Genomic DNA, 24876 nt, shown 5'->3' with positions numbered 1-24876 from the left:
ACTTGAGCTGTAGAGGTACCAAGTCAACGTGGTCCGTTGGACGGATATTCGGTATACAAATCACAACTTCAGTGCCCAATTGCAGTGAAACAAACACTTGGGGTCACCTACTTTTTGATGAAATGTTATTTCGATATCCCACTTAGATACAAATAAATGGACCCTACTTAAAAAGAAAAAGTTGCTGATCAGAAAGTAGACAGCTTTTATTTTTGTTTAATTGTATTTTGTTTTATTTTTCAGGGAATATTATCACTCTCTAAAAGGTGGATATGTGATCCATCTAATTCATTTTCTATCTTCTCGCTCATGTTGTGTATCTCAGCATCTCTCTTATTAAATCATAGAACTTTCTGCTTGGAGGCATGAATTTCTTGCTGTCCATATAGAACTTGAGATAGAGTCAAAGATTTTACATTTTGGGAGCTCAAAGTTGATCCATGACTGAGGATGATCAGGTTTGTGGAAGTCTAATATGATAGTATATGCTATTGAAGCAAAGAATCTCCAAAGACTAGTCCAAGTTTATAGCAAGGTCTGAATAAATCATGAAGTTTTGGAATAGTTTGTGTAGGCATCTCTCAATGATTAGCTAATGACCATTGATTTTCCTCTGAATCGTTGGACAGTTTGTTTTTTCCCTTTATTTTGTCTTCCAGTCCATATAAAAGATTATAACTTGGTTCTGCACGCTTGTGGATTATTTCTGAAGGTAGCCAAGGTTAATTTTACACCCAAAGACAAGGAAAAAGCCAAGAGGAAGAAGCGTGGATCCTAGTAAATCAATACTTGATATTTGAAAAAAAAAAAAAACACAAAGTCGTACTTAAGATGTATTTGACATACACATGCTCAGAAGAAGTTCTATATTCTACCAATCAGATATAGGGAACCGAACTCTTTCGGTGGCGTATAGGTTTTACTTTGCATGCTTCCTATCACAAACCATGCCTTTCGAAGTAGAGTGTTTTCGGTCCATCTACTTCTCCTTACATTGTATCTGTTCCTGACTTTGCCCTTCTGACCACATTATCCTTAATTTTGTCATTGCCGTTACAATTGAATATGCACCTTTGCCACTGCCCTACAGATTGATAATGCGGGTGACATTCTTTTCATTGTCTCAAGAAATTTCCTTTAAAAGCCTTATTGCTAATTACATTTCCTTTCATCTTCCATGGGCCATTTGCTATGCTATGATTAACATAAAGAATGACCAATAAAGAAATGTTCAAATATCTGAAACAATTCCTAAATGAAGTAATTTTTTCAGTCAACTTTCAAGAATATTTTTGTTACTTTGGCTTAAAAAAAGGAATTGATTCAAGGTGTTGAATATAATTTACAAGTTATAAGAAAATCAAAGCAATTAAATTACCTTCAAACTGCACCTATGTTCATCTTTTAATAAATTTATACTTACTGGTCATTGCAACTTAACCTTCTTGTATGAGAGGCTGAATCATTTCCTAAACACTTGACTTGATCATGTAATCTAGTTTTTCTCATCTTTAGTGATTGAACAAATGTTTTATCTCGGTTGGGCTTTGCTATCCATCACATGCCCTGTCATGGTTATTGCTATATTTATTTTCCAATATGAAACAGACGTATTTCCAAGCTTTAGGTTATGCAAAGTGTCTTTGAATTAGATTTGTTTTCATGCAACATCTTATGAATTTCGAGTGCCTATGCTTTTAGTTTTGCTAAGAATCTTTTGATATGAGTATTAAAAACAATTCATTTATGCCTCTCAATTTTGTTGAACAATTTGAAGTTTTAAATTATAGGGCATGTTATGCTGATTTGCTGTTGGTCAATTTGGCTACTTGTTTAAAATGAAATGTCAAACTCCTTGGGTACTGTAACTTGCTGCCCTAATTAACTTTCCTTTCTCTACAAGTATCTGTTATAGCTAAACCATTCTTATAACGTGTCATACATGTCATGACAGGTCATGTGGGACTCCTGTGTCTCAGTTTCTTAGTCAGAGATTTAGATTGAGTCAGACAAGATCCATTTGAAACAGTGTGGTGAAAAGCTACTAAAATTTATCCTCATTAGTACCTTCAACAATGTGTTTGATAACATATGATTTACTGTCATTGTTTTCTCCCCCCCCTTTTCTAACATATTTCTCTTCATTGGATGTAAAACATATTACACTTTGATTTATAAGACTTGGAAATTTTACATTTATCTCTATTGATTTTTAACATCATTATTTTTGGTGGTTTCATGGATGGAAATTAGGTTTTCAATTTATTAGAGGATTAGTTATCTTTGCATTTCGATTCATCAGCATGATCTATCTGAAAATAAACTTTGTAGGCTCTAGAATGGAAAGAATCTGCTCTGCAGCCTCCTTGTGAACAAACACATTCTGATGCTCAATCAGAGATGCTGAATCTCGAGAAGGATATTTCAGTTGTCAATGGAAGACAACATGACTTGATAAATCTTGATCAATCTCTCATTAAATCGTCAAACAAGTTGAGGCTGGCAAAGAGTGTACAGATCTTTTCAGAGTTCTTGTATGTGTGCATGCTTTCTAAATAAAAACATGGAATTATGTGTTTCTATGTGGTTATCAGGAACTTGCTGCTAAGCTGAGGGCGATTTTGTTGTTAAAACGACAAATTGATGATGTGCCTGTTCAAACTGAACTGATTCAGTATGTGTCTTGTTTCTACGCAGTTAAAATAATATTACCAATATAACCTGAAATGGTTTGTAGTTATAAAAAAATGAAATATCGATTTCTTATTTTCCATGCACTTCAGGTATGAACGTCGGTTTTCAGAACTTTATGTGCAGATTCAGGTATGAGAATCTAGTGTACAATTGTTTGTTAGCATCTCGGTCTTTCAAATGGATGCTGTATGGTGACTTACACGTCTGCTCTGTTGCCCATGCATCTGCAGGAAAAGCATCGTCAAACTTGTAAACATTATGCTACCTATAACACACTGTTGGAGATAAAGGAACTAATGCTAAAGGAAACATCCCTGTTGAACTCAATAGAATTGCAGGTTTGTCTGAAAGCTGGCTGCTGCTTCAACTCATGTTTTGGAAGGTCTATATCTCAGTTAGTTATCTTTATGAAATGGAAACAATGGAACTGAACTCCTGTGTAGGGTCCTTATTCAGCTTGGCTGCGATCATGATGTTGAGCTCTTACTGTTGTAGAACAAGAAGTTTCATAACTTTCATTTGTTTTTAACATGTAGAGGTTTTTTTTTGGTTCTTATTGGAAATGCAACAAGTTTTTTTTTTCGCTTTTTGTAATAAAAAAGCTTATGTTGGAGAGAGTTGGCATTGGAGTTTCTCATTGAAAGGAACAATTAGCAAATGTAATCAATAACCATTAGTTTGACTATGAAGCCTTGTTGCAATTATGTGGGCCAGCTTCATGAATTTTCATTTATCTAGCATTCCTAATTAGGGCTTTATTAATTGGATGCAAGTAACATGTCTTGGTTACAACAATTCTTATTTAGGATTCAAATCGTCGGTATCTTTTAGGGGCAAGATGAAATGCTGACTTGCTTCTGTTTTGAAGTTAAATTTGTTTTAGCCTATTTGTTTGCGAGTAAGATTTTAGCGGGTGTTTGCTAAAAAGTAACTATGGATGTTGTGTTTGTAAAATGGCCTAGATGACCTTCTTGTCCTATTCCCGTCCTATTCCTCTGGTGGTTGCCTAGGCTACCAACTTCATAAACGATATCTTTTCAATTTCTGATTTAATATTTTGTATTTTTAGATCTTTTACTATTTTTAGTAAACTAGAATTTTATAAGCCTCAGGTAATTCAAAGTGAATAGAACTTTTTAAGTCTGTTCTGATTTGTAAACTCTAAACTCATTAACAAAATGGAGTGGAAGTCATATTTGATTGTTGTGTCAGCTTGAATGGTATAGTTTGTTGTGTTTTCCAGGTCTTCCATTGTGGGCTGAGATTGGAGCTCGGAATTGGAATGGAAAACCTCTTTGGTATCACTTGTTTCAAGAGTATCCTTCATCGATAATCTAAATCCGAAGATTAAATCTTCAACGAGTTGGATGAACATGGAAGCTCAGTGGTCTAAGATTTATGCCATTCATTAGAAGTTACCACAAGTTAAACACATTCATGGTTTCAAGAATTGTGAAAAACAGGACAGCATGACTGGGACTGTACTATTTTGGCATGAAACTGGCACCCATATAGGTGCTAGGTTGCCAAAATAGCTGTACCAGTACCTACCAGCCATACTAGTGCCGGATGGTACTGCACCCGACCGTATTGGTTGGTTCCATGGTTTTTCCAATTTATCGGAAACCATCAATTTCAGTACATATAGTTGGTACTGGGGCTGTGCTGTTCTGATTGAAAAGCGGCACAGGGTTCATTAGTGGCATTTAAAATCTTGAATACATATATATTAAAAGGATGGATTGATGGATGGATGTCTCTTTTGTGTGTGTATATGCAGATATGTTTACATATGTGAAAGCATGATCATATATAGACACAGATGTTATTGGGTATTTACGCATACATGCATGTGTATCTAAATATGTTTATTGTGCACGAATTGATCATCTAGGGAGAAGTTACCTTGATATCTTGGGTCTAGTCTATTGCCTGTAACAATAGTTGTTGACAGATACCCATCATTTGAATAGGTAATGCAGTCAAGTTGTGAGAATTGAGTGACTGGTTAGGTGGTGCGCAACTGTGAAACCGTTGAAAGTCTAGGGTGGCAAAGGTTGGGAATGATAATGTGCTAATTGGCAAGTGTTGAATATGATGAGGAACAAAGCAATGATAAAAAATTTCAATGCAAATAACCTTTCCCACACTATTTTTGGAATTCATTTTGTTCTGTACTAAAATAAAATTATCCTGTAGTCTTATTGAGTCTAATTCTGGAGTTATAATATGTAACAAATAATGATCTAGATGCATAGATGAAAAGCAGTTATTACATTTTAATTGTGCATTGTCACCGGTGCTCATCTTTTGTGGTCTGCTTTGCTTGCATAGAAGTAGGGTAGCAATGGGTTAGGTTGGCTTAGGTTTGGATTGGGTCTGCTCATGTTTAGGTCAGAAAATTGGCAACCAATACCCAATCAATTTATTTTACATGAACCCATGCCCATCCACTGACCCATTTTTCATTCATCAATCATATACAAGTAAAAGATAAATGAAAACATGTTATGCGAAGATCAACTAACTATAAACTAGAAATTAGGGTATATGATAGTGATAAACTAATTAAAGATGAAACTGACTATAATGTAACCGGACATCCCAAAATCCTGGGACTGATCATGTCTATCAATCTCTGAAACCCTATGTATGTGTCTATGTATACATAGTGAACTAAACCATATGGAAAAAAAATTAGGGAACTATCAATTATTTTGGTTATGGGAGCCGATTGGTTCCCAACCAGGCTACTTAGATTATCCTTGGTGACCCATCATGTCTGGGGGCTAAACCCAAACCCACTCATTATTGGGTTGACTTTGGGTTGACCTGAAACTGACTCAACAAAACCTCACCCACACCCATTTATTGAGGATGGGTTCATCGGGTTGGTGGATGCAGGTCAGATATGGCCACCCTTGTGTGGATGGTTGTGTATGGTGTCAATATGTACTGGTTTTGAAGGGGAGTTTGGCTTACCATGCTTTGAATTTGTTTCGGTCAAATCCACTATGAAAATATAGCCTAGGCTTGAAATTTAAGTGGCCAGAAGGTATGATTTTACTGAAACTTAGGGATGATATATTTTTGATTCTAGAATCAGTTTATTAGGTTGACAAGTTGCGTGGTCCACAAGGTTTCAATAGATACCACAGCTGAAGCAACTCTCAAGAACCCCGAATGAAACTGTACAAGCTTAAGAATCTGTTCGACTAATTCTTTGAAAATGTAAAGGTGCAATTTGCTCTTGAAAAACGTGCCACCCAGAAGCACAAAACACTACGAGACATAATCTGGAAACATGTACTGTATATAACAAACTTACCCCCCTCACCCACCTGCGGCAAACCCCATCAATAAAAAAAGGGAGAAAGAACAAAACAAATTATTGCATCATTGGATCCCAGCTATTCTGAATGATCAAATGCCTCTTCTTGGTCTCTTGAACTCCTACTAATCTAGGTGACATGTACATTGCACAGGCCTATACCAGCTTATACGAATGTGCAAAGTTTACAAACCTTATTGTCTCCCATCTTAGTTCACAAACACAAGAAGATTATTGCATAGCATTCTACAATAGGTTAGTTCACCATCTTAGGTTCATGATCTGGTACATTGGATAGCTGAAAATGTGGCATTATTTTGGGGATCCCATGTGATCATATATTAATCATCTTTAATCTTTCTTAATCACTACTCTTCCATCCCATCAAAATGAGGGGGGAATTCTTTTTGCCTATTAATAGTTTTCAAAAGTATGCAGGATAGATTGATCTGATGATTAGCTTAGATGTACTTCTCATTTAATTTGGAGCATACTTGCAGTGACCTGCCTATGTCTTAGATTCCCTAAAGACACAAAATCTAGATGATTGATGTGATGCTGTTAGAATTGGCAACATTAATAAGGCTGCATTTAGCTGCTGTGAGAGCCAAGAAATGAAACTAGAGTGGAATCCATCTTCCACTCCATTTTCTCTAATTCTCTTTTCCTTTTAGTTTTGTCAAGTAGTTAAACATTGCATATGTTTGTTAATGATGGAGACTCAAAAATATGTCGAACAGTTTTTGGATTCTTCTGCTTCCATCTATGGGGAAAGAGTTAGGTACGAAGCATACCTAACTGGTTTTGGGATGCTCTTGCAACTCTACCTGGTTTTTCATATCATTCATTTTTAAGTAATAGATGTCTGTTTTTCTTTAAAAAAATGTTAATATTGGCTCTGAAATCCTCTACATACTTGAACTATACAAATCATTCCTTTTTTTTTTTAAAAAAAAAGATGGGGAAGTACAAGTTTCTTCCTGATTTAACACAAGAACATGAGTTTTTGGCAATGCATGGACAATGTTATATCACTGAAAACTTGTTGGATTATTTATCTTGCATTTAGAATTGTAATTTCATTTAGCAATCAATACTGTAACCTTTAATCTGATATATCTGTTTCTAAGCTTTATTGATTGTCAAATTCTCTTCACATTAACTGAAACATTTTTGTAGATTTCCTTCTTCTAACATGCAAGAATGGCTATTTCTTTATTCTTTGCAACTTAACTCTTCTCAGTTACTAGTCTGGTGTCCCTCTCCAAGTAGCTATGGCTGCGATCATTAGTTTTTTTTTTTTGGGCATGTGACACTGAATATTCATCAAGTGCTCCAACAATCATCATTAGTTAACATAATGCCACTTCAGCACTAGCACCATGGTTGCTCTCTCGAGTAACGTCTCTCAGCTGTCATCCTTATGGTAGACATTTCAAGAAAATTAATCATTCTTAGTGCATGCAGTGTAATCAAAATAACTCTTCTGTGATTCTGAACTGAAAATGAAACTAAAATGATAATTGTTGTCAACAAGCCTTTTATATCGAGGATATAATGCAAAAAACCGATAATGGATTACAACATTTAACTAGAGATTCTGTTAAGTTGAGCTTGCTGCACTTCTCTTCATTCAACACCAAATCTAAGAAAACAAAAGCCATTTGGTTAAGTGAACAACTTTGGGTTTGCAGTTCTGCTAGAAAGCTGCTCGTACCGACATTTTGTTTTATTTTAAATCTCAAATTAATCTACTCTTTTATTGTATTTTTTTTTTGTTAATAAATTGGGTGATTCAACCTTCCTTCCAATTAAAAAAATCATAATAATATCGTTGAGGTGTAGCTAATGTAAAGAGTTTGAAGAAGATAAATCGTGAATTTCAAGTATGCATACAATTGATGCTGATGCAAAACAATTTAATGTGTTGTGATGATCTTTTTTTGTTGTTATTTTTATATCGAAATTACCTTTTCTTTTTTTGCATTAGTAGGTAAGGATGGAGATAGGAATTTTCTGGAAGGAAAAAAGTCTTATGACATTATGATTTTTTTTTTACCAATCTTAAATTAATAAGAATTATGAAATATAGCAACAAATAAATCCATCAAAAAGCAAAAAAAGGGTCTAAAAAACTCTTACTCATCATGCTAATTTGGTTCTTTAGCTTTCTATTGTCAAAAACCAAAATCTTATCATTATAGAATCCATAAAAAGGGTAGCCTGATGTACGAGGCTCCCCCCATTATAGGATCTGGGAAGGTTAGATGTACACAGCCCTACCTCGTGTCTTGAGTGGTTATTTCATATTTCTAACCTATGAGCTCCAAAATTGTTGCACCATGGCTCACCCTTTCATTCTCTCATTATAGGATCCATTCAAAATTAACTAAAAAAGTATTTAGAGAAGTTGCCTATATGGTGTCCAGTCAAGGAAATTGCGAGTTGGAGAAGAGGAGGTTTCTTTCTTCTTAGGAGTGTGTAATATACCATTAGTTCTTGTACAGAAGGGGAATGAAAGAAGGCCTATGGGTCCCTTAAGATCTCCAAATCCAAAGATATGGAGGGATCTTTAAATTATCCTTTGGATCTCTTCTTATGGATCTTGACTCAATCCAGAGAGAGGAAGAGATCTTGTCCCAGCACACATGCTGTCAAGGTTGGCATCTTAAACTTTGAGTGGATATCTAACTTGGAAAATGGAGGGTACAAGGTGAATTTTTCCCCCCAGGCGTTGGGGGGGGGGGGGGGTGGGGTGGTGTTGTTTGGGGGTGGCATGGGGGTGGAAGTAGGGGAGGGGGTTCAAAATTCCTCATGTCTTTATTACATTAAGGTGTTCGCATAGCTAGCCCCCTTACGTTCATTGTTTTTCGCCTAGGGTGGTAATCGATTGGGTCGAGTCAAGTCAAATTTGGGTTGGGTCTGAAAAAACTCTCAATCCATAATTCATGTTGACTCAGAAAACCATCAATTCATAATTCAGTTTGGGTCAAAAAAACCCTCAATCCATAATTCATATGGGCTTCAGAAAACTGTCAATCCATAATTCAGTTTGGATCAAAAAACCATCAAACCCGTACCCACCCTTTTATAATCGGGCTGGGAAGAATAAACCCATATACAACGCATCTATTTTACATGGATCAGTACTCAATGTACCAACCCAATTAGCACTTTGCTTGTCAATTATATACCCCAGTAACCAAAAAAATTAGGGCCAAAAATAAGTGATCTAGGGTTAGGCATCCAAATAGAGTGAGAAAGTGAGAAGAAATTAAAGTAGAAAAGAAAACATGATAAATCCTAATGGCGCATTAGGGTATACATGTTTTGCCTGATTTTGATTTGCATGTCTATGATACGTAATACTCATTCTTGTTTTAAAAGCGTAATTGTATAAGGAAAATAAATACCTTGGAAGCATAACTGAAGCCATCTAGTCTTGTCCCAACTATTTGGGGTGGCATTATAATTCCTCTTTTGCCAAGCATTTCTTTGCATCTGTCTTTCTTTGAAGCATGCATTTATTATTTTCAAACTCTAAGACAACAGTTACATTTTTCTTGTCGTTTGCGCCAAGATCTAATGTTACTTATGATTAATGTTTGCACTTTATTTGCAACATATCTTCATAATTACTGTTGTATGATGATAACACCCTTATTCTTTATCTTCCCTTCCTTTTTCTAGTTTCAAGATGCCATGACAAGCACCTCTGGGCGTTCTAAACTTGTGAATTCAATGGAAGTTATTGTGAAGGGAACTCAACAGGTAACCATCATCTTTTTCATTTGTAGATTATATAATATCAGTGCAGATAAATGTTGTTCTATCGGCTATTCCATAGAAGTCCTTTGTGGTTCACGAACAGCAATTATTAGCCACATTATGTCCAACTAAAAGAGTGCATTAGTATAAAGCTTATTGTTGAGTCCTGTATTAATAAAGTTGTGATTGCAGCTTCTTCACACGGATATTGCTAAGTGGAGCTTATTGATACCATCTTGCCATGAAAACTTTCCTCAGTCATAACAATGACTATGCATTATAATTCTCTCTTTTTCCTGCAAAGACAATTAGCTGTGTTGATTGAAAGCGAAAAGTGTGGGGGTACTACGAAGAGAATGCTGAAGCCATTTGAGTTTAAATGTATACCTTAGAAGGGACTGCAACAAAATTATCCACATGTGACAGAATGCTAAAGAAGAGATCATACAAATTCATTCTGCCTGCAAAATAACCCAATTATAATTCTGGGGTGAAACTGATCAATCAGCACATACTATATCAATTCTTTTGGTGCAGCAGACGATGGAAGCTGAGCAAACGTCGAATATGAAATGTAACTCCATAGTGGCCAAAGGACAACTGTGGAGGCATTTGAAGTGAACACCCAGTTGAAGTTTAACTGCAATGGTTGAGGCTGTTGCTCATAATGGGATTTATGATGCTTAGAAAAGTCTAATAATTAATATTTGATTATAGCAAAAAATCTAAACATGTTTCTCTTTTGAACTATCTATAAGAACAAGCTCGGTTGCCACTAATTTCTTTTCCTGAATACAAGAAGGTTAGTTTTGTTATAAATATGAATCATATTAACTTGTGGTGTGAACATGATGCACATGCTATGTCCAATCCTTTTCACCCATGTTTTGTATTAGTTTGCTTGTTCTTTGTATGGCGGATTTTGAGTTGGTTATCCATAGGGGGCAGCTTGGTTTGGGTTCAAGCTGTGAACCTGGTTTGCCCAACCTGCCCATTAGGTATGGTTGGGTTGAGGTTTTGTAAAATTAAGTCGAGCTTGGGCTCAAAAATCTCAATCCAACCTCATGTAGGGTTGGGTTAGGGTTGGCCTTCACCCAACCCAAACCTGACCCTGGTTCTACCTGAAGCCAGCTGACCCAAGGCAACCCAAAATATAAATGAACGAAAAATTCATAGTTGTGTTTCATATAGGCAATTCATATTTGTGTTTCATATAAATTACTTATATGCTTATATAATCATGTCTTTGGTTTTCTTAAATTATGTATGTGTACCATTGAAATTAATGAATGGTCAAGGTCCCAATCCAAAAAAAATGTCCTGAACCTTTCCTTTATCTTAGCATTTGTGTTCAATTCAATCTAACCCAAAATGTGGCATAACCAAGCCAATCTGATTAACCTGTCCCAACTGGAACAAGCTTGAAATGGGGTTGGGTTGGAAGATATAGAGATAGGGTTGGGTTAGGGTTTGTGCTCGACCCACCTGAGTTCTAGCCCTAGTTATGTGCTATTTGCTCACATTTGTGATTGATCTGTACAACTATTTTGTTTATTAGCAATGCGAGTTATATGTTTGAGTGATATTGATGCTGCATTCATCAATATATCTGTTTTTGTTATACTTCTGCTTCTATATGTATCATTGTTGTCTTTATTATTGTTTACATATAAGTAATCATACCAAAGATACTTCTACATATATATTTATAATTAATTACAATATTGCTAACTTGCATGAATTCACCTCTTTTCATTGCATAATCCAATCTTGTGCGTGTTCGCCTATACATGCAGTGCATTTGATGTCTGATCACTAAATCTCTGTGCTGAGAGTATTATTTGTCAATGTTGATGAATCCTTTTGGTGCATAAGGCTTTGGGGTGTCGTGTTAGGGGGTATCTGATTGATCATTCATCACACCCAGAGAGAGGTAGATTCAGTATTGTATAGTGTTCCTGATCACTCAGACTGCTCTTAGTAGGTTTGTTAATGTTGCATGATTGTATTGATCTAATGGTTTTGTGATGCCCTTCATGGAATTATGTGATCAATTACTTGGTCCATTTGCACAGATGGGAGGGCGTAGTTGGGAGGGGTGGAGAGAGTCATGTCAATTAGGTGTTCTTCAGCTTATATCCATTTAAATTTGCAGATCAGTGTGTTAAAGTATTGTTACTTGATTCGTGTATGTAATGGATATAGATTTTTCTTTATTTTCTTCACAATCTTGTACAAATTTGTTTTCGGGAAACAGAAATTCTATTCCATTTTACTCAGAGCTTACCTTAGTGTTTCCAAAAAAATACTGATTCTCTGCTAAATACTGGGATTTTTTCATTTTACAGAAGCTAGAAAAAGTACAATTTAGTCTCCTTGCGGAACAGAAATACGCTGAGTCTCTCACGGAGAAGTATATGACGGCAATTGCAGAGCAACGCCATTTCTCTTCTCTTCTAAAGTCTTTCCAGGTTAGTTCTTTATTCAACAAACAGCCAAAGATTTTTTTTTTCTTTTAAAGATACAAATGCAAAAACAAATGAATTGTAAATTCATGTTTTAATGGCTTGGTCTTGCTCCAGACTTACCTGTGGCCTCATGAGTCCAAGCATGAAAACTAACCAGGCAGTGAGTGCTTGAAGGATTGGGGAATACCTATTTAGTTGTTGTTTTGATGCCATATAAGCCATCTGTGGGATATTAACCTATAGTACTAAAGCTCTGACGTTCAGGTGGAACTTTCTGCTTCCCCTTGCCACTCAGAATTCCTGTAATTCTTACCACTGGGCCCTCTCTTCACACGTCAACATGTGTGCTTGGGTGCCCTTCGAGGGAGAGTTGAGATTGGGCAGAAATTTGCATTTTCCCTATCACATGCCTTTGGGTTTCATGTTAAGTCCTTGCTTGCTTGCGTATTTTCCTTGTCGGTATGGAATTTGGCTGGGCATTTTGGGGAAGGGGTGTATTTTAGTGAGTCGGTGGTGGTGTGGCTTTTGATCAATTACTAAATTTTTGGGAGGCTAAGTTTTGACATTCTTTGGTTTGGATTATCGGTTGCTTCTTTTGCTGAGGCGGGGTGTCCCATCTGCACATTGTCCACTCATCGACTTCTTTGTGGTGAGTCGTTGGCAGGTTCATTTGAGTCTGTTCACTTCAAAAGTATGGATTGTAGTTGGAACTGTTGGCATTTTAGTTGCCACAGGATCAAGCCCTTGGCTTAGAGATTGTTTTTAGTGGTATTATTGGTATAGAGCGAAAGGTTTTCTGCCGATGCATAGGCACGATTGATTTGCTGGTGGTGCCTGTATATGGAGCACTGAGGTTGTGCTCGGTTATACTCAAGGCTAGGTTGTTGTGGTTTGCATTGTTATCGATTACTTTATGTTCACTATTCTGTGGATTATTTTTGGCTATCATGTATTTGATGGTTTCTCTGGTGGAAATTATGGATGTGGATTCTTGGCGAGCATTATATGTTCGATTACATCTGTATTTGGCCTTTTAGCCTTAATAGTTCTCTCTCTCTCTCTCTCTCTCACACACACACACACACACACACACATGCTTTTGCTTTGAGATCGACTTGCTAAAATGGTTCTATGGTTTGAACCCTGGTCTGGTGTGGTTAGCCATAGCTAGCTATGGTCAAGTCTGGGAACAATTAATTAGTGGATCGGCATGTTGGTATTATTGAGTTGGTTTCACTTAAACCCTAAATGGTTAACAATTTCCAAAATTGAAAGGAATGTGATATGGGAAGTGAATAATTGAAAAATCCAATCACTTTAGAAATAGATTTAAATATTTATTTATATTCAGCTTGGTTGAAACATAACCAAAATGCAAGTGTCGGCTTGGATTTTGGAAATAAACGTTACCGGGCAAAAGTTAAGAAGAGCCGGCATGAGAAGGTGTAAATCCAAACATAAAAAGGAATTGCACAAGTTATGTAGCCAATTCTCTTTATATTCTTGTATTTATATATACTACATATAGAGTTTGTATATGTATTGGGTTATTGCATTTGAGGTTCAATCTCCACTACATCTGAGTTTGATCCAACAAGAAATTGGATCCTATATATGGAATCTGACTTTGATTCAAGGAGGTTATCAAAGACTTAATTTGGATCCATGCCCCATTATCATAAAATAAGCGGGTTGGGTTCTCAAGTTTTGATGTATCATTTACACCCTAGCTCTCACAACTGCTATTCCAATTCCAAAATCCCAGCCAACACTTCGACTTTGATTATTTTTCAATCAAAATAAACATAAATAGAAAGTTAAATCTGTTTGAAAAGTGACTAGACTTTTTTTTCATAACTAATCATTCACTTTTTATATCATGCTTCTTCCCATTGGTTCGACTTGTATCTTTCGTGTGAAAGAATGATTCACGTTCTTTTTTGATGCCCACCATTGGATCATGCAATAGCGGCTTCGAGATCAATGCAGGTGGATGAAAGAAAGAGTTCGGAATGCTTTGAGATCTATGTGAGGTGCAATCTAATGGTTGACATTATGAAAGAAGATCGATCATTCTTTTGCACAAAAGATAAAACTTGAACCCCGTTGTCACCATCCTCTGCCCCATATTCACCGTGTACGGAGGACTATTGGGAAAAAAGATGTTTCATTTCTGGAAATTGTTAATCTTTGTTTGGTTGGCTCACTAATGTCACGTGCTGAATATAAACTAAAAGAACTCGTTAATCAGGTTTGGATGCAAGTTTGGGGCTTACTCATTTTGATGGATCCAAACGTGAATTGAACTTGCTCATTTTGTGAATACAACATGGATCCAACCAGAGTCCGACCTATTTACAACCCTAAGACAAACCTTGGGATTGGCTAGAGTGTATGTTGTCGATTGAATCTGCTGAATCCAAGCAAGAGGTGGCAAAGCTATACATGCCCTGAGCCCACTTGCCGATATTGAGGCTGTCTAGGTGCGATAACGAAGATAATGATAAATTTTGTCATGTGGGTACAACATAAAACCAAATCTTAGCTGTCAATGGAAGAAATTTATGATCAACAATTGGAGATATAACATGTGAAAACAAAGTATGATGAAGTTAAATAAAAGGAAAGTAATAGTACCTAAATTTCATATTTTTAAGGACAATAAACATTAGTCATACACGTTTATGTGAAGTGGAATTTTCCACTATGCCATCGTTACGCATTACCGTAACTCGGTGATTTTAGATGTAATCACAAACATATTGAAAGCTAATCCATGCATAAATAAAGGAATGCTAAATATAAAAAGAAATTTGTTTGCTTGCATTGCAACTGTTACTTAGCATATGGATTTGTAGTATGCAGCTAGGTAATGTAGGTATTGAATATTACATAGAAATAGACATAAAGGGGAGGAGAATTAGATAGTTGTAACATTCAGGGACATCAGGCATAATGCATTATCTAACCTTGGTTATCAAATTTATATGATATATGTTAGGAACTTGGGCTCGACCCTACGCGCAGGGAGATGTGAAGAATAGCGGGAGGAAGAAAGAAAGAACAGCAAATCGCATACATGCAAGAACATAGGGATTTAGGTGGTTCAGAGTCTCTTGCTCCTATGTCCATGGCCGCACAAAATTTTCACTACATAATCAAGAAGCAACTCTCTCACACGCCCTCTTCTACACAACACAACACAGCTATCGGCTCATACATTTGATGCCCAATGATTTATCTATTTATATCAGGGATTAGGGTTAACAACTGGTAGGGGTGTTTTTGGATTTGCCCTCCATTTCAATGAGACGGGGAACAAGAATCATAGCCATCAGTAGTGTGTACCCTCTACTGTTTGTTCAGTGGGGTTCCACCCCCCCAGATCCCTCCAAGAAGAGGGCGCTGCCCCCCTTGACCCCCCGCCCGCTGACTGTGCAGCGGAATCCACGACTACCAACCGTAGCACACAAATATAACTCAGGTCAAAGAAATGGATAGGGCTTCACAATCCCAACAACTCTCCCATTTGGAGACTCAGACATCCAAACACGCATCAATCTGAAAAAATAACAAACTCCCATATCATAAATCTATATACTCTATGTGGTGCCTCCATTCAACTAGCTTCGGAGGCTAATTGAGGCCGTGCATAGCCTCAACTTCTTTGCAATTACTATTTGTCAAGATGTCAGCTGAATTCTTTGAATCCTGAATCTTTTCAAATGATAAACTTCCATCTTCAAGCAATATCCTGATGAAGTGATATCTCAGCTGTATATGCTTTGTCCTAGTATGGAACATCGGATTTTTGGCAAGATGAATAGCATTCTGGTTGTCGTAAAATAGTACATTGCAATTCTGCTCTCTGTTTAGTTCTTTTGGAAGGTTCTACAGTCAAATCATCTCTTTGCTGGCTTCTGTAATTGCAATATATTTCTCTCGGTGGTAGAAAGCGCAGCAATCTTCTGTAATTGTGAAATCCAGCTCACTACTGTCCCGCCAATGGTGTAGACATATCTCATGGTGCTCCTTCTGGTGTCAACATCACCATCCAAGTCAGCATGTATAAAGCCTTGTAGTGTTTGACTGCCCCTCCTGAAATATAAGTCAATATTTTTGGTACCTTTCGAATATCTTAGGATTCATTTGACAGCTTCCCAATGTTCACCTAGATTTGTCATGTATTTGCTCACAGCTCCCACTGCATGTGCAATGTCGGATCTCATGCATACCATTACATACATTAGGCTGCCTACAGCTGAAGCATAAGGGACTTTGACATTTTCTCTAGCTCATCATTATTCTTGGGTGATTGCTCCTTAAAAGGTTTAAAGTGATCATCCAAAGGTGTCTTCACTGATTTTGCATCTGACATATTGAATCTGTCGAGCACCTTTTCAATGTAACTAGCTTGAGAAAGTTTCAATATATCAGCCACCATATCTCTTTCTATCCTCAATCCAAGTTTTTGTTTTGCTATGCCCATGTTTCATTGCAAACTCTCTTGACAGCTCCTTCCATCTTTCAATCTCTCGCATGTTTGGTCGAGCTATAAGCATATCATCGACATATAAGAGTAATATGATAAAACTTTCATTAAGTAATAACAGCAATGATCTTTTCGACACCTTGCAAAATCATTATTAGACATGAATCTATCAAATTTCTTGTACCACAATCTGGGAGCCTCCTTTAAGCCATACAGGCTCTTTTTCAGCTTACACACAAGATTCTCCCTATAGGAACTATAAAACCAATAGTTTGCTGCATGTAGATATCCTCATCCGTCTTATCATGTAGAAAAGCAATAGTAACATCTAACTGTTCTAAATATAAATTTTCAATTGCTACATTACTTAGAATCATTCTAATTGTTGAGAGTTTAATAACAGGAGAAGATTTTAGTATAGTCGATATCTTCTTTATGTTGGAAGCCTTTCACAATCAGTCTTGCCTTGTATCTCTTGCTGCCATCATGTTCCACTTTAATTTTATAAACCCATTTGTTGTGTAGAGCTTCTTACCTTTCGGTAGTGCACTGAACTTCCAAATCTAATTTTTCTTCAAGGACTGCATCTCATGCTTCATGGCTAGCTTCCACTTCACCGAATCTACACTCTACACTGCTTCTTCATAGCATTTGGGTTCACCACCATCTATCAACAATAGATAGTACAAAGAGGGTGAATATCTTTCAATTGGTCTTGAGATTCTTGCAGATCTCCTTAACTAAGGTGTGTTTGGTTGAGGCTGTGCCATAACATTTTCAGTATTTTTTTGAATCCTCTTAGCAACATCTTCCTCTGCAATCTCTTCCAACTCAACTTGCTCATTCTCCTTGGTCAGATTCCTTGCACTGTCAAAATCAGAAATATTCTTGTCTTCATAGAGAGTTCTTTCATTGGGTATTATATCCTTGCTTTTGATGACTTGCTTGTCCTACTCATCCCAGAAACACTTCCTGGACTTTGCATCTAGCTCATCCCATAATGAAGAAACACTTCCTGGACTTTGCATCTAGCTTATCTCTTTTTTCTGCATTGATGTGTATATAAAAGACATAATTGAAGACCTTCACATGTGACAAACTCATTGCTTTCTCTATCCATTCTTCTTCTGGCAACTTGCAACCTGGGGGGACAGACTTCTGTTTATCAGGTAAGCTGCGGTATTCACCACCTCAGCCCAAAACATTTTGGGCAAACCAGCATGAATCCTTATGCTATTACCTCATTCAAAGTTCTATTCATGCATTCTGCCACATCATTTTGCGAGGTGTACTTGGAATTGTCTTCTCCATTCTGATTCCATTTCCTGCGCAAGATTTTTTAAATTTTGTGCCGTCATACTCACCACTATTATCAGATCTCAAATATTTTATCTTTGTACCAAGACTCATTTTTCACTAAGTTTTTCTGCTTCTTAAAAGTATCAAACACATTAGATTTATTTTTCAAGAAGTAAATCCATACCTTTCTGGTGAAATCGTCAATGAAAGTGGCATAGTATTGTGAGCCTCCTAGAGATGCAACCGGAGAAGGACCCCACAAGTTGTATGCACAAGCTCTAGCTTTTTTGTCTTTGGTGTTCTTTCAACCTTTGAGAAACCGGCTTTTTTTTTTATTTTTCAAATATGTAATCTTCACAAAGACCAACATTAATAGATTTCAAACCAACTAGCTTGTCCTTCTTCAGCATCACCTTCATGCTTTTTTTCACTCATATGTCCTAATCTGTAGTGCCAAAGATTTGTGTCTGCCTCTGCCAATGCCACTACATCTCTGATGTTATTGGTCATGCAGAGAATACCCATCTTGTTCCCTCATGATATCATCATGGCACCTTTAGTGATCTTCCATGAGCCACCTACAAAGGTAGTGACATACCTTTTGCAGTCTAGCTGCCCAATAGAGATTAAGTTTCTTTTCAATCCTGGAACATATCTGACATTCTTCAGCTTCCACATTGACTGATTCGGCATCTTGATATGAACATCATCCTTCTCCACAATGTCTAGAGGTTCATCATCAACTAGATAAACTTTCCCAAAATTTCCAGCAATGTAATTCAGCATACATTCCTTTCATGGGGGAGAATGAAAGGAAGCTCCACAGTCGAAAATCCATGACTCCATGGGACTATCCACATTGAGAATCAGGGCATTATTACTTCTTCTGTAGTTGCATTCACGGATTCCTCATTTTGGTCTTTATTCTGATTCTTCTTTCTGAACCAATAATTCTTCCTAGTGTGACCTTTCTTGCCACAATGCCAACAGCCATCACCCTTCGATCTTGATTGGCTTCTCTTCTTGGACTTGGATTTGTCATGGCTTTCACTGTGCTGCATAGTTCTTCCTCTGTCTTCATGCATAGCTAGGATAGAGCCACAGTTCACTTTAGACTATTTTCTTCTGATATCTTCATTGAGAATTAGATTTTGGACCTCCTCAAACTTCTGCTTGTTTGAGCCACAAGAACAGCTTACAACAGTCACAATAGCATCCCAACTCTCGGGCTAAAAAGATAAAAGAATCAAGGCACAAACTTCATTCTCAAAACTGATTTTTATAGAACTTAACTGACTAGTAATCAGGTTAAACTCATTGATATGATCTATAACAGAGCCATCTTCATTCATCTTCAAATTGAACAAGCGGCGCATCAAATATACCTTATTGGAGGTTGAGGGCTTTTCATACATATTTGATAACGCTTTCATCAAATTCGCTGTTGTCTTCTCCTCTAGGATATTAAAGGCGACGTTTCTGGCCAACATCAATCGAATAACTCCCAACGCCTGGCGATCTAACAAATCCTAATCTGCTTGTGACATCTCTGCAGATTTCTTTCCTTCAAGAGATAGATGAAGCTTCTTTTGGTATAGATAATCTTCGATCTACATCTTTCAGAAACCGAAGTCCTTCCCATCAAATCTGTCAATTTTCATCTTCCCTTCTTTCGCTGCCTTCGCTCCCACTCTTCCCCGCAAATCTGGAGGCTTTGATAGCAGTTGTTAGGAACTTGGGCTCGGTCTACTCGCAACGAGATGTGAAGAATAGCAGGAGGAAGAGATAGATGAAGCTTCTTTTGATATAGAGAATCTTCGATCTGCATCTTTCAAAAAATCGAAGTCCTTCCCATCAAATCTGTCAATTTTCATCTTCCCTTCTTTCGCTGCCATCGCTCCCACTCTTCCTCTTGAACTTGGAGGCTCTGATACCAGTTGTTAGGAACTTAGGCTTGGTCCTACGCACAATGAGATGTGAAGAATAGCAGAAGGAAGAAAAAAAGAACGGCAAATCGTACACACACAAGAACAAAAGGATTTACGTGGTTCGGAGTCTCTTGCTCCTACGTCTACGGCCGCACAAAAAATTTTCACTATATATCAAAGAGTTTACAAGAGTATAAGAGATGGGAAGCAACTCTTTCTCTCACACGCCCTCTCTTTTACACAACACAGCCACCGGCTCTGATACATTTGATGCCCAATGATTGTCTATTTATACTAGGGATTAGGGTTAATAACTGATAGAAATGTTTTTGGATTTGCCTTCCATGCCAATGAGATAAGGAAGGAGAATCACAGCCATCAGTAGCGACTACCAACCGTAGCGCACAAATAAGACTCGGATCAAGGGGATGGATCAGGCTCCATAATCCTAAAAATATAGATAAGAAATAGGGTAATACAAGGGTTATATATACATAAAACCTAAGAGAGTAACCAGGAACACCATAATTGCTAGGCCACATAAATCATCATGCAACCTTTATTTAAGAAACAATGTAATTGTTACTTGAAGGAGCTATTTAGCAAAGCCAATCATGGCGAGAAGATACATGAAAGAAATGCTGATCTTGGAAGGAGCTAAGAAACCATGACAAAGAATAGACAGAGGAAAACTTGGGAAATAACCAAGGGAAAGGAATATATTGCATGGTAGAGTGGCTATGCAGGATTCAATGGAGAGAAGAAAATCTTTGCTGAATGTAACACAAAGTAAAGTATTACGCACTGGAATTTAATTGCAGCTAACATCAATCATGATATGAAAAATATGCCATTAAAAAGGAACAAATGGTTGGACCATTTACCTTCATATGTTACGTGCAAGAAGCTGTAGTAGCAAAGAAATGCGACATGCTACAAAATGCAAGATTAAATAAACAGAGACAGCAAGGAAAGATATAGGAAACTGAATATCAAGTAAATAGACTAAGAAGTATAGCAAGGAGAAAAAATTAAGGAAAGTGCGGGGAAATCAAAGACCGTTAGATATGTTTAGCTTCAAGGAACTTAGCAGAACCAGATTGCTGTTGCATAAATCCACTACTATAGAGAAAGCAAAGAGAACATAAATGATTATATATATAGGAAACTCTTTAAGGATTATGGAAGTTACTTGGGATAGCTTAGTCTCTGCATCACAGACAATCATGCAGGCTTCAAGTTTAAACAAAGGATATCGCTGCTTGAAGGAAAAATGTAGCCATCAGCATGATGTGAAAAGTTAGCCGGAGAAGCCAAGCATTAGAAAAGAAATGCAAGTCTGTGAAGGTACACCATGGAGAACCTGTTGGAAATTATGTGTAGCTGCACTGGTAAATGCAATATAAACAGGAAGAGGGAAAGTGTTGCATACATATACACATGCATATGTGCATACATGCATACATACAGACACCCAATTGTGTCGCAAAATTAGTGAGAGGGGCTCATCTATAAACTACTAGAAATTAGCCCAACATATTTTGATTAGATATTTTGACATTCTAAGCTGAAGAAATCATGAACAAAGGAAGATGGGCAAACAAACTAAAGAGCTACTGCAAGGAATGTCAGCAATTTAAAAAGGGGGGGAATGAATATAGCTTGAGCAAGCAATCCATAGTTTGTGTAAATGTATTGACAAATTATCTCCTGTCTTCACAGAGCCATGGAAATTCTTTAAGACACTATCAGACTTTAGTTTACCACAAATGAATCTAGACTCCATCAGGGTAATGTATTTACTTAATGTATACACAACTATAGACATGATAAAGAGAGTGCAAAGTCCAACATGCAGCTTGCTAGAAGAATCATATATAAATAGTTTGAAGGATGTTACCCAGAAGAACTTACCTGTTGTGTCTGGAAGATGGTTATGTGCCTTTCAGAATGAGAAGCAATGGAGTTGTTACACAAAAAGGAAAACCAATATTTCTTTATAAGGACTGTAAAAGTTGTATAAATTTCTCTTCAATACCAAACATACAGAAAAGGAAATGTCAGGAATAATTTAGGAGAATGTAATCAAAATACATGAAAGGTAACCATTGTTTTTTCGAATCAAGATGCAAATGAAGTGTTATGCAAATAGAGAAATAAGTGACATGAACATATGTGGAAATGGAATAGACAATCAAAAGTAACAAACGAAGGTGGTGTTTATGCAAAGTAACAATTAGGGAAAAATTATTTAATGCATAGGAATTGTGTATGATAGCACAAGGTATTCTAAAATGTGTCAAGGTAATGTAATTGTTAAATATGTTACATTCCATTAGACATAATAAAGTAGGGGGAGAAACCTTGTCCAAGCACATAACAGGTAATCTTCTATTTTGAGGTGCACACATCAAAGGAGAAGACATATAAAGAAAGAACTTGGTCCAAGAGGGAGGAGGGTTGGGACTGAGTTTGGACAGTTTCAATGATCTTAGGCTGTGCTGTAGGTGGTGATGGAAATGGATAGTAAATAAATACAAAATAAAAATTTAGGACAAAGGTGTGGTATTTTGGTTATGGAAGGACAATTTTCACATGGAACTAATTAAGGTTGAACTAAAATCTCAGAATCAAATAGTTGCAGGTGTATCCTACATAGTTCCCCTTACAATATTTGTCAACCTTATCTCTATCATATGAAAATCTTATCACATAATTTTGCATTGTTATTGCATGGGAAAACTTCTATGAAAACTATAGAAGTATCGAAGGAAGACTATAAGTTAGTCATTGGCTGTCACAGTCATGTACTACCATATATAAGGGAAAGATGGAAGACTTAAGTGTGTTATGTTGAAATACAATAGGATATTACATTGTAATATAAATTAACCAAATGAATTTCATAGAACAATGTAGCAAAGATTTGGTGAACCGCAAAATTGAAGCAAATGAACACTACAATTAAATTTTGAAAATGATGCCATTCCAGAAATGGAAAATTAACTAATCTCATAAGACAATAATGTAATATTATACCTACATCATGGATAGCACTTGTCTAGTATTTAAGCACATTTAGGCAATTTAAGTATACATTGTAGATACATGTGATACAAATATAAATACCAATAATAATCCTAGGAAAACATGATGGGAAAGTCCTTGCAATGCTCATCAATAAGGTTCAACCACCGCATCACATATGAATGCCAATGTTTGCCTAGAAAACATTAGGTCTTACATTGGATATATGCATGCAGCAACCTGAGTTATGTAAGGGATGATATGCAGAAAAAAGAAGTATGAAAATGATCACCAGTTCCACTCTTGGAAGGAGTTGCATGAAGAAACATATGGGACAACCATTTAATGTAACCAAAAAGGCATTGGGCATAAAAAATCACTATAAGGTAACGTTGAGGGAGGAAAACCAAATAAAACTCAGTGGTTGCCTAGGCAATGCCGTTGGCCATCCAAGCTGCAATAAAATGCTCGTAAACATTTTTTTCTCTCGTACATGGCTAGCCTCAATCATATATTTGCAAGGTAAAAATTAAAGGAAAATAGATGTAAAAAAATTGTGCAAAAATCAGAATAATACGATTGTCAAATGAGAAAATCAAACATGTTGTAGAATAGCAAATCTAACATCAGAAATCTGTGTTTGTGAAGGAAAGAAGATAGAAATACTTTTAATGACCATCCAAGAAAGCAGAAAACGTAACATAAAAGAAAAGAAAAACAGAGCAGAGCCAGATGCATACCAATAACCCTTTCCTTCTCATGCCAACATATACATACATACATGTATATATTTTCCTCTTAGAAACTAACCATGATGTTGTGTTCATGTTCTGGTTTTGAGGGGGCATCAGTTCATGAATGTCTATGCTTTCAGCTCTGGTGGCCATATGGCTTAGCATACTGTGGCTATTACTGAATTCACCTTTATTTACAGTATTCAAGTTTTTTTTCCTCAAGTCGTTGATGCTGCCTCTTTCATGCACTAATGTTGAGTTATCTATGTTATTTTTGCTTATTTACAAATGTTTAATGGTGGTTATTTTTGTAATATGGCACTAAGTCCCTCTAGTACCGTATTAGCTCTTTTATCTGTGAAGTTCTTTTGTGCCCGTCATAGTTACTTTATCTGAAGAAAAAAAATGGAGGTAAACAATGGAAGTTTCCTTAACTGTGTTAGCAGATTCGTTTACACTGGCAAAATGGTCGCCTACTGCGTGCTGTTCCAAAAAAATGTCCTAAACATCTACTCTATTCATTCTGTGTACTTGGTTTTAGGGATCATTTAATATAGATTACAACACCATTACTGCTATCAGTCAATCTAGCAGCTTTTGTTATTGGACACCCAGGTTGCTTCCATCAAAGCTTTGAGTGGACAATTACTGATGTCTAACATACCTTTTGCAAGTTCCCAGTAGGTTACCATTCAAACTTTTCTTTCACATGCAGACAACAATGTCCTGCACATCATGTAGTAAAAAAGCTAATTCCCTTGTGTGTTTGGTTTTGGGAGTTGCCTAAGCCATGGGAAGGAAGAATCCTTTTGAATAAGAAAACCAAGGTCACAATCCCCAAAAATATGAAAAAAAAGGGTGACATAGGGAGTGAGGCTCCTGCCATGCGGAGTCTAAGGAAAGTCAGATGTATGCAATCTTTATGTGTAGAGAGGTGGTTTCTATGTTTCAAACTTATGACCCCTAGGTCAAAATGGAGCAATCTTACTGTTGCGCCAGAGCTCACCCTCGTAGTCCTCAAAAAGTAGGATACTGAAGATCACCTTTCCAATGGAATGGTGCATTCCAATTTTTCTGGATTAGGGACTCTGCGGATGCCCTAGTGAATCTCTTTCTTCCTTAGGATTCATCTTCA

The 24876-nt window shown here is 36.7% G+C and overlaps 1 protein-coding gene across 19 annotated transcripts in view; it reads left to right on the top strand.

Moving 5' to 3' along the window:
• Positions 1-24876, top strand: part of LOC105040245 (uncharacterized) — a 32290-nt gene that overhangs the window by 6838 nt on the left and 576 nt on the right. For 15 of the 19 annotated variants that reach the window (XM_010916678.4, XM_073254936.1, XM_073254935.1 and 12 more), the window contains 6 exons: positions 2332-2511; positions 2595-2674; positions 2784-2823; positions 2925-3032; positions 9716-9796; positions 12142-12264. In XM_010916678.4, the coding sequence (XP_010914980.2) occupies positions 2332-2511; positions 2595-2674; positions 2784-2823; positions 2925-3032; positions 9716-9796; positions 12142-12264 (612 nt within the window). Of the gene's footprint in view, positions 1-2331; positions 2512-2594; positions 2675-2783; positions 2824-2924; positions 3077-3937; positions 3993-9715; positions 9797-12141; positions 12265-24876 lie in introns of those variants that run through there. The other 4 variants (XM_073254940.1, XM_073254939.1, XR_012140293.1 and 1 more) reach the window with 3 other exon arrangements.

This window comes from Elaeis guineensis, chromosome 3, assembly GCF_000442705.2.
Source record: "Elaeis guineensis isolate ETL-2024a chromosome 3, EG11, whole genome shotgun sequence".
Classification (NCBI taxonomy): Eukaryota; Viridiplantae; Streptophyta; class Magnoliopsida; order Arecales; family Arecaceae; genus Elaeis; species Elaeis guineensis.
This window is presented reverse-complemented; position numbering and strand designations above follow the sequence as displayed.